This window comes from Triturus cristatus, chromosome 4_2 (assembly GCF_964204655.1).
Source record: "Triturus cristatus chromosome 4_2, aTriCri1.1, whole genome shotgun sequence".
Lineage (NCBI taxonomy): Eukaryota > Metazoa > Chordata > Amphibia > Caudata > Salamandridae > Triturus > Triturus cristatus.
Window position 1 is genome coordinate 188081478 of NC_140586.1, and position 10276 is coordinate 188091753.

The 10276-nt window shown below is 42.6% G+C and overlaps 1 protein-coding gene across 7 annotated transcripts in view; it reads left to right on the top strand.

Moving 5' to 3' along the window:
• SLC25A17 (solute carrier family 25 member 17) overlaps nucleotides 1-9985 on the top strand; it is a 218145-nt gene extending 208160 nt beyond the window's left edge. For all 7 annotated transcript variants that reach the window (XR_014960567.1, XR_014960566.1, XM_085601064.1 and 4 more), the window contains one exon: nucleotides 9439-9985. Coding sequence is in view for 5 of the 7 variants with exons in the window: in XM_085601064.1 (XP_085457190.1) it covers nucleotides 9439-9586 (148 nt within the window). In the remaining 2 variants the exon portion in view is untranslated. The remainder of the gene's footprint in view (nucleotides 1-9438) is intronic.
• Nucleotides 9986-10276: the final 291 nt, after the last annotated feature.

The window sequence follows — 10276 nt, forward strand, 5'->3', positions numbered from 1 at the left end:
TAAAATTGAGGTAAAATGGGTCTCGAAAGAGGCAAAAGGTAGCTCTGGATCCGCATCAGGTGGCGTGGAAAGAAAGGAACTGACGTCCGTGCTGGAGTGGCACCGATATTGGCTCTACACGTCCTTTCCCGAGCAGAAAGAAATCGTGCGGAGCCGCATGGCGCCACCTGACAGCGCACAGAGGTATTTCTGAAAAATTTCCGGATCCAGTCTGACACCTGGGGAAGTACTCAAAAGATGAGGAATATGCGGTTACAAGTCTCTATCAAAGTTCCCTTACGCCTTTTCTCCCATTCATATGGTAACAAGAGTGATAAACGCAAAGTTCCTGCCAAGCTTAGCTAAAGCTGGTCTTTCACTTACGTCAGTTAAAGTACATCTAGCAGCAATTTCACGAATGTTAACAATATCTAAGAAGTTGTCTTTATTTTCTTGAAGAATAACAAAAGAATTTACTACGGGGCGTTTCAGGATGTTTACTCCAAATCAAAGTGGCTCCATAATGGCAACTAAATACAATGTTGGCATCCTTAATGTGCCTACAATCTGGACAGATCCACAAGGCAACTATCCTACATATCTCTTGGAAAACAGCTTTCCATCTAGCCACCCCCGCTGCTAGGAGTGCAAGTGAATTAAAAGCACTCTCGTAAGGAGCCATTTTTACATTTGTCAAGGGATAAAGTGATTTGACAGTCAATCCAAAATGTATTTGTATGGTTCCATCCTCATTTCGTATGCAACAGAAAATAGTTGTACTTGTGTTCTTTCCTATTCTGACGTCAGCAGCAGAAAGATACTTACATTAGTTAGATGTAATTAGAAGTCTTAAGTTTTACTTAAGTGCGACAAAAGACTTCAGAAAATCAAACCAATTTTTTTTTGCTTTTGGCTTAGTAAAACTATTGCAATCTAATAACCAAGTAGACCCTAGCAAGATGGATTGCTGTATGTATTGCAAAGTCACATGATCTAATGAATAGACTTAACAGAAACAGTTAAGTCACCTTCCACACGGGCTTTGGCAATGACAACAGCCTTCTGTGCTGGACTTTCTTTTAAAGATATTTGCAAAGCAACAACATGGAAGACAACACATGCTTTCGCCAAGCATTACTGCATTGCTGTGAACAGCAAATACAAGCAAACAAGCACACATTAATCAATTTAGTCAAAAGTTAAACTCGTCTTGAGTCTGCGTGGTAGAGTCAAATCCAATCCGATGTTGTGTTTGCAAATGTCCTCAAATCATCAACAAACACTGCAGCCGACACGTGTTTCATCCCCCCAGGACTTTTTCAAGGCTTCGGCATCATTGATTCTACATCCATTGTATCTTCATGTGATGCTGCTCTTCTCTACTGCATTGTGTGCCCCCCTTGTAGCCTGCTACTTTCCTGCTTATTGTATCTCTCTCTTTGATACATTTGTCTGAGAATCAAGCGATTATTCATGTTGTGTATTCTTACTTGTTGTCGATATTTGATCTATGCTCTTCTTTTCCGCATGGTTTGCCCCCTTTGGAGCTTGCTATAAACCTGTTTTTTGCATTACTCTCCCTGATTCATTTGTCTGGGAATTATGCGATTATTCCTGCTTTGTATTCTTACTTGATGTTCGATATTGGATTTGTGTCCTTCCTTCCATTCTTTGTAAAGCGCTCTGATATCCTTCGGGATCTTGTTAGCGCTATATAAAACTTTATAAATAAACATAAATAAATAACACGATTTCTATGACGAAGAATCATATCACCAACTCCGTGGCAATATATACAACCTTATGTGCAAATGTTTCCAAGAGTACCCTTTCTCGTGTTAGGGCTCCTATATCGAAGATGAATATATGATGAGTAGGACCTTGATAAGCCCGCTCTTATCTGGTCATACGGCACCGAACAAACAATGCATTACTGCATTGTTTGTTCGGTTAGCTATGGTATCCCAAAAGATTTGCTAAGTCTGGTTCAAATGCTCCACACAAAGAATTGGGCCAGATAATTTTAGATGTGGATGGAAGTTTAACCAGGAAGATTGAGATTGGAAATGGATTGCGGCAGGGATGTGTATTGGCCCCCCTGCTTTTTTCCTTGTTCTTGGCAGATTTGCCATCGACCCTAGAGACCGCCAACGGGGCAAGCCCAAAACAAGATGGTAAGCATATTGCATGTTTGCTCTATGCGGACGACCTGGTGATCATGGATCAGACAGAAATCGGCCTGCAGAGGAAACTAAAGATATTTAACGATTATTGCTCCAAGAAAAAACTTGTGGTTAATATGGACAAGACTAAAGCCCTGAGATTTGGCCGGAGCAAAGCTGGGTTTGTATGGTTTTTGGGGACCGAGAAAGTAGAAACAGTCACAGCATATAGGTATCTGGGAATGTGGATTGAAAGAAATTTGAAATGGCATACCCATCTAGATGCGTTAAAATTAAGAACATCAGCATCAATTAGCGGTTTGAAATTGTTTAACAAAACCTACGGTGCGATATCAGATAGACCAGTGTTAAGAGCTTACTCTGCCATGGTACCGCCACAGTTTCTGTATGGCGCGCAACTTCTATACTTGAGCGGCAAACAGGGCTGGGATATTGAGGAAGGCAAATGTTTAAAAAACCGATTCTCACTCCCCTTGTCGGCAATGGTACAGGCCATAAGACTTGAATTAGGACTGACCTCATGGGGCATTCTAGCCAGTATGGCTCTTCTCCGTTTTTGGCAACGCCTAGGAGTAGGTGAGAACACCAAAATATCACAATGGTGTAAAAACGAAATTCAGAACAGTGAATTAAAATGGGCAAAAGAGTCTAGAGCTATCATGACGAAACTATGTTCTACGATGAAGGTCAAATTGTGCCCCATCACTTATATGATTAATTGTGATAAGAAGGTACTTAGGATGTTGGGGAACGAAATATCGCAGGCACATGATCAAAACTACCTTGCGAATAAAACCTCAGTACACTTTATGACTATGGCATGGAAAAATGAACAATGCTTTCCCTACGTTGACAGGTTACCCGATTGCCGTTTGCGAAGAGAGGTTTTAAGGGTAAGAATTGGGATAAACCCGTGTTATGTAAATAATGTGGTAAAAAGTTCAACCATTGATAAGATGGGAAGATGTATTTGCACTTTGGGCACTTCATGTGACTTGTTACATATTTTAATAGATTGCCAGAAGTTTTTTGATATTCGAATTATGCTTTTAAGACCGATTTTTAGGAAATATGAGATAAATCTAGGGCCCAGGCTGTAACGTTGGTGACTGAATTGAGCCACTTAGGCATTGCCGTTGCTATTGGGAAGTTCATGCAAAGAGTGAAGGCACTTCTTCTTATTGGTTTTAAATGAGTTTTAAGCCACCAATAATTAATTAATTAATGGAGGGTGTATTAATTGTATGTGTTTTAAGATGTGTTTAGTGTATTTAAAGTTATGCAGTTTTAGATGTATTTTAATTATATATGTAAGGTTTGAGGGCCAATGGTCTAAATAAACGTAAATTGAACTGATTACTGCATTGATGTGGACACCAACACAGATGCAGCCGTGGGAAGGACAGTGCTCAGGGAACAGTTTGCATAAGGTGAGCCTAATGTCCGCCAGCCACTTTGTTGGAATATGATCTTAATTGGAGTATTTGAATCTATGAAAGATCCAATCATGGAGAAGGAAAGTTACCTGCTATTTCAGTTCTCTAACATTGTCATCTTTTAGATTCACATGCCATCCACCCTCCAATAAAGGCGAATACAAACTTGTTGCAAAGCTAGAAAATCTGAGTGGTGAAAGGATCTGACATGGGACTTTTTGGGGGTGCTGGTCCCTGATTGGATGTAGTTTGGATAATCTTTGAGGTGGATAGGTTACAAAAGACCTATGAAATGTTTAATGATATTGAGTGTAGGGTTTTTACTGCCATATTAACATTGTTACAGAAAGTTCCCAGACTGGCAAAAGGGAATACTTCAAGCATGGGATTCTATGAAAGTTGCCAATGCTGGAGAACCGGAGGTGCAGGTAAGTAAGCTCTTACCCTTCTGAACTCTTCTGTCCACAGATTGTGAATTCTCGGTTTCTTTTAGACAGGCTTGAAAGGCTTTCATCACTACTCCTCATTCCAACTCAGATTGCAAAGCTAGCCCTTCCCTCAAACATATTTCACGCTCCATTGCGAGTGAATCAGACTGGACCCTGGATGGATACCTCAGCACTCTAGAGATGGGCTCACCTAGATTGTATAGGACATCAACTTTCATGTTCAACTTCACCATTGACACAATTGCTATTTTGTGCATTGCATATGTAGCCACTGTAGCATGGCACTCCAGGTAAGCAGGCTATTGTAAAGGGAGCCTGAAGTGGGCCCTGCTACATGGAGCCTGCAGTTTCACTATTATCATTCTGGGTGTACAAAGATACATTGTGCTTGCTTAGATACGCTGCACACCGCCTATCTTTCTAAAAAGCTCTCTGCCTACCAGTTTGTTCTTTCCGGTCACCTTTTTTGGACAATTGGTACAGTAGAAGCGTCCAGATATTCTGCCTGGAGAGGCTCTAAACTGTACACCCCCAACCTAGTGTCCAAACCCGAGGTGACATTGGCTCGCAGTATAAGTGTATTTTGTAGTTACCTCTAGCACCTACCTACCTAAGCAAGCACACAACACCCAGCCTCCACAACTCACACTCTAGTCCTAACGCTGCATACTTAAGTCTCTATACCGCAGAAGGCCCGTCAGCAGGGGAGGGGGGTGGGGTGTTTTCAAGAAAAACGTTGTTAACTGGTTTTACTTTCACCCAGGAGAATAGTACTACTGATGTATTAGCAGGGTGGGAAGAGGAGGCACATTAGGACTCAGGCAGAATAGCCAGGTCAATAAGCGATTGTAAATGCGGCACAATGACGAAATGTGATGTAACAAAAGACAATTCATATCGCTACTATGTATATATGTGAAAACCTGCTATACAGAAAGCAAATTCTTTCTCTTTATATGCTGTAACTGGAGAAAATTAATAAAATTTGTTGCAAAAAAAAAAAAGAGAGGCTCTCAACTGTAAATGCAGGAAATCATGATAGGTTACCTGCTGCAGTCAATTAATTTAGACAGAAGTACTTTCACAACACTTCTGGGGCTCAGGTAATGTACTCAGAAAGTACCAATGTTAAGGATCTGTGTGTGTGCATGCTTCAGATTACACTGAAGCTGACCTATAGCGTTATCTCCAAAAGGCCAGTGCCTAGACTCTGTGCCTTTAACTGAGTTAAATGTACGCTTAGGGAACCCAAATGAGGAAAGCTCCTCTTTCGCTGCTGGATGTCCTTCATGGCGCTGTAGTCCAGACCTTGCTCAGCCCAACCAGTAACACAACCACTGCTCAGCAGCATAGGCCTGCGTCTGGTGATTTGAAATTTCCTCATGCAGCATCTGACTTCTGAGAGCCTTATTGTTCAAGTAGTGTCACCCAAGATTGTTAGTAGTCTCAGTTAACACTCATTCCCAACTGCGCTACTGGACAGGGAGTCCAAGCAAATTCACTCTATGGGCAAAAAAAGTATTCACTTTAGCTTGCCAGACACTGGTTATTGAACTCTGTGTGCCTCTTCAGTTACTGCACCCATTTCCTCTGTGGTATGGCGAGTGAGATTTTGCCCACCCCACCTTTGCCCAAATTGTTTGTTGAGAAGGTGAATTACAACATACAGTGCTTCAGGCATAGCAGAAAAATGCTGGTTTTCTGGGGATGCTCTCCATAGCTCACCAGTTCCACCAGCAATAACAAAAAATCAATGTAGGACTTGCTTAGCACCAGAGGCAACCTCAGAGCCTGTCCTAACAGCCAGCCCAGTCCTTTCATAGCTCCAAGAGAACAGGTTGTGGTATGAGTTAATGCCACCAATCCTCCTCCTCCTTCTCTTTATTTCCATCTCAGGCGTGCCTCTGAGACCAGTAGGAAGCAGAATTCAATATTGCCTCTCCGGCTGACATGCCATTATTTCGCGTCTGTGGGCCCCTCAAATTGTTTAGTTTGGTTACTACTCCTCCCTTTCTTAGTTGTTGCACCTAACATCCCCGTGTTTTTGCTCAAACAGATGTGTCTTGTCAGTGGTGTTATTGAACTGATGTCCAAGGTGTATCAGGTGTTATTACAGATACTTCCTGGTCTTGCAAAAGGCGAGGGACTGATTCCAAGCCTGAACCTCTGTTTCTTGAACGCCTTCCTTAGGTAGGAGACATTAAAAATGTTGATATTGACCTGGTCCTGTTGGCTTTGGACTCGGAGGATTTGATGGTGTCCTTGATTTTGTAGGATGCATACTTCCTTGTGTAGATCATGTAGCCCTGCATACAGTACCCTTTTGTGTTGGAACATTTAAAATTCAGCGTCCTGCCCTTCGGCCTTACCTCAGCCCTTTGGGTGTTCACTAAGATCATGAGGCGGATCGCAGCCCTATTCAAAGGTCAGCAATACATATATTTCAGTACATCGACAACTGTCATCTGAGGGTGAGCTTGCCACAGCTAGACTTGGATCACCTACAGGTGACTGTTTTGTTGCTGTCCACCATGGGCGTCATGATCAACAAACTGAAATCTCACCTTCAACCTATTCAGAAGATTTCTTTTATAGAGGCCATCCTGAACACTGAGTCGTCAGATGCCTTTCAGACCCCTCACCCCTATGAATTGGGGACATTAAGGATATGATCTCGATGTTTTTATAGCATATTCTTGATCTGGCCCTGACTGTTTTGAGACTTCTTGGACAACTTTCTTTGGGTATCCTTCTGGTACTGCATGCCCACTGGCACAAGGCACCGCCAGAACTTCCTCTTTCAGCGGGCCTAGCACTGGGGGCTTCCCTTTGAACAACATCAGCATTTCAGACGAATTGGCTCAGGATCTACAGTGGTGGATGACGGATGCCCACCTCACGTGTGACAGACCCTTTTCCTTACCCCAACCACAGATTACAGTGGCCATGGACCCATCATCTCAGGGATGGTGTGCAGGGGCATCTGGACAATGTGGCTATTCTGAGTCGCTGGTCAATGATGGAACAGTGCCATCATATCAATCTTTTAGAGCTGTGGCCCTCATCTTTTCAGCCTTCTCACCCCTGGCATATCACTTTTACCCGGATAAGCTGGTGTTTCTGACACATTCTTCCTTTCTTCCAAAGTGGTGTCACCTTTTCATGTGGGGCAGTTCTTTACGCCCTCTACTTTCTTCTTCTGTCACACCCCTTTACGGATGAAGAGAGGCTGCACCTGTTGGGTACTTTGTGGGCCCTTAGTTTCTACTTTGATGGGATTAAGCAGTTCTCAGTGGATGAGCAGCTGTTTGTTGGATTCCCTGGTGTGAGGAAGGGTAAGGAGACCTTTGTGCAATGCATCATGCTTTGCATTAAACTGTTGAAAATTGGCCAAGAAGGATCTTTGCCAGTGCCTTTGAGCTCATTTCACGAGGACAAAGGCCAGTGCTATAGCCCTCGTTTGGGGTGTTCCTGTTTTAAGCATCTGCTAAGGTTTAATGTGGGCATTCATCCATAACTTTTCAGGCACTACTGCATCGTCTCTCGCATTCACATTTTACCCTCTCAGTCCTGCTGGAATTCCTGGTGTAAAGTCCGCTCCTCCTTGAAGGGGACATTTGCTTTGGTGTTGCTTCACAAGGTGGTGAACCTGCGGTTAGAAGTAGAACAAGAAGTACCTTACATTAGGTGACACACCTTTCTGTTAGAGACACTGTCTAACCACAGAGGCTTCACCACCTGCCCTTTTTACCCTGTTCTATGGTGTAGACATAATAAGGTTCCAAGTTAGTGAAGCACACTTTCATTATCCGTAATTCTTCAGTATTGCTCCATGTCTTGTGGCTCTGAAAAAATCAAGTATAAACTAACGTAAAAGAGCAAGCGTGGCACCTTTCTTCAGCTCCATGTGTGTCATGTCTGGAGGCGGGAGAGAGGTGCAAGGGAGGCCACTGGTAATACCTGCCAGCACTCAGGAATGGTGGCTGTAAGGGTTCTAGTTCCAGTATGGTCTCGGGGGAGATTCACAAGCAGAGCCATCTGTGTTTAGATAGGAGTATCCACCTGAAAAAGTGTTACTTAAGGTAAGAAACTTGTTTATTTCTATAGCATAAACCTAGCTAGAAAGCATTAGAGCAGCGAGCCTAAGCCCTCGGATATTAATTTCGGATCATTTTTATACATAAAAGATTATACAGAGTGGTAGGTTACTATTATCTTGGGTGGTAATGATCTTTGAAGAGGTGTATTTTTTCCAGTTCCTTTCCGACATACTCGTTCCAGATCCTGTCAGTGTAAATGGAGAAAGCCTGCTTTGTTTTGCTTTCCTTTTTTCTTTTCTTTGTTTCCATTCTGGCTGTGCCCTGTGCCTTTGGTATGACAATGCCCGTCCAATTTGGTTAATTTCTCTACCAAATATGAAGTGTTGCCATTTTTGGTGGCCTTGTAGGTGATGTAGCTGTCCTTGATAATGCTGTCTTTGAGAGAAGAGCCAGTGTAGCTCCTTCAGTGTTGGGGTAATGTGGTTACATTTCTTCAGAACTTTAATGAGACTAACTGCAGCTTACAGGAAACCTTTAGGGGAGGGAGGTCAGTGTGGTGTCGAGGTGGCCTTTGAACAAATCATTGCCTCCATCCAGGTGAGAGAGGATGATAACATGGACTGTTTTAAAGTTTTTTGGGTTAGGAATTTTTTTTTTTTAAATCAGGAGACAAAGCAGTTACTATGTTTTTTTCTTTGTGACATTGTGTTTAGAGGAGAGAATAGTGTTTTTTAAATATTTCTGTCATTAAGGAAGCAGTGGTGGTGTAGAGGTGAAGCATTTAGGGTCATATCAGATAGCCAGATTTTAATCAGTTTTTGTCTGGTGGTGGTGTTGACATACAAGAGGAATTCAGTTCTATGGGGTTGAGCTCTGGGTATGTGCTTGACATTGAAATTCTGGATATAGATAGTTCTTAGATTTTGTGTCTCTGAATATATTGATGTGCCATAGTTTTGCTGTCTGTGAATAGGTTCCAAAGGTTCCATGTAGAGACTGAAGATGGTGGCTGGGCAAGAAACTGTAAATGAGTTTGGGGAGGTATGTGAAGTAGGAGGGGAACCAGTGACTGGTTGCATGGTGGCAGTGTAACACACCTCAAAGAAGGAGGCAGGGAGAAAGGGAATCTATGGGGTAAACAAATAAAAGCCAGCTGGATGAACACAAAGATTAGGGTTCACCCTTTAGCTACCCTCTTGAATCCTATATCTTCAAATATATACTTGTATGAAAAAAACAGATTCAGACGCAATTCTTCACCCTGGTTTCTTTGTGATCAGAATCAAAATATTGCTTGCCCACTGATCTGACGTTGAAGATACAGGTAACCATTTGTCTGTTTCTTTTGCAGGCGACTGGGGCTGTTTGGGCTCTATAAGGGGCTGGAAGCCAAGCTACTGCAGACAGTGCTCACTGCTGCCCTCATGTTTATGGTTTATGAGAAGCTGTCTGTGGCCACATTCACCCTGATGGGCCTGCGGACAAGGACTGCTCATTGAGCCGAGGGGCTTAGGCTGCACTCGCCAAGCCAACAAATAGAAAACATCGCAATGGAATCCAGAATCAGGCACCTGGGGAGGAGCCATGTAATTCGGTACTACCTCACGAGTATTAGACTGGACTTGCCAAGAGACACTTCTTCTCCAGAACAAACAAGGCAAGATCGTGGCTGTGGGACCAGCAAAAGATAGATTATCCTCATTATTATTTCAAGGGTGACGCAGAATATGTATTCTAGACATAGGGCACTTGGGGCTTTGTTTTGATAATGTACAGGTATTTACAGATTACTGTGTCAACAGTGAGATATGCTGACAGCAGTGCCCCAGTGTGGGCCAGCCACCCCCGCTTCTGTGTTTTTTTAATTATCCAAATATATTTTCTTTCCTGCTTTGTCATTTTTGTCTTTTTTATTGATCTCAAACTGCGTACATATCTTTGGTTAATTAATTATTTTTCTGTGTGTTTTAATAGAGAGTTTGCTTATGTTCTTTGTTCACACTATCATTAACGTGGCATTCTTTGAGCTCAACAAATTTCTCCTCAGAACTTATTGATAGCTTCAGAATTAGAACGATGTCTGTGCCAGACAGTGACTGTTACAGGTGAATAGTATTCCTTTTGCCCCTTTTCTGCAGCATTCCTCCTAAACCTGGGTACATGATGGATTGCTTGTGCCTCAGTTCTGC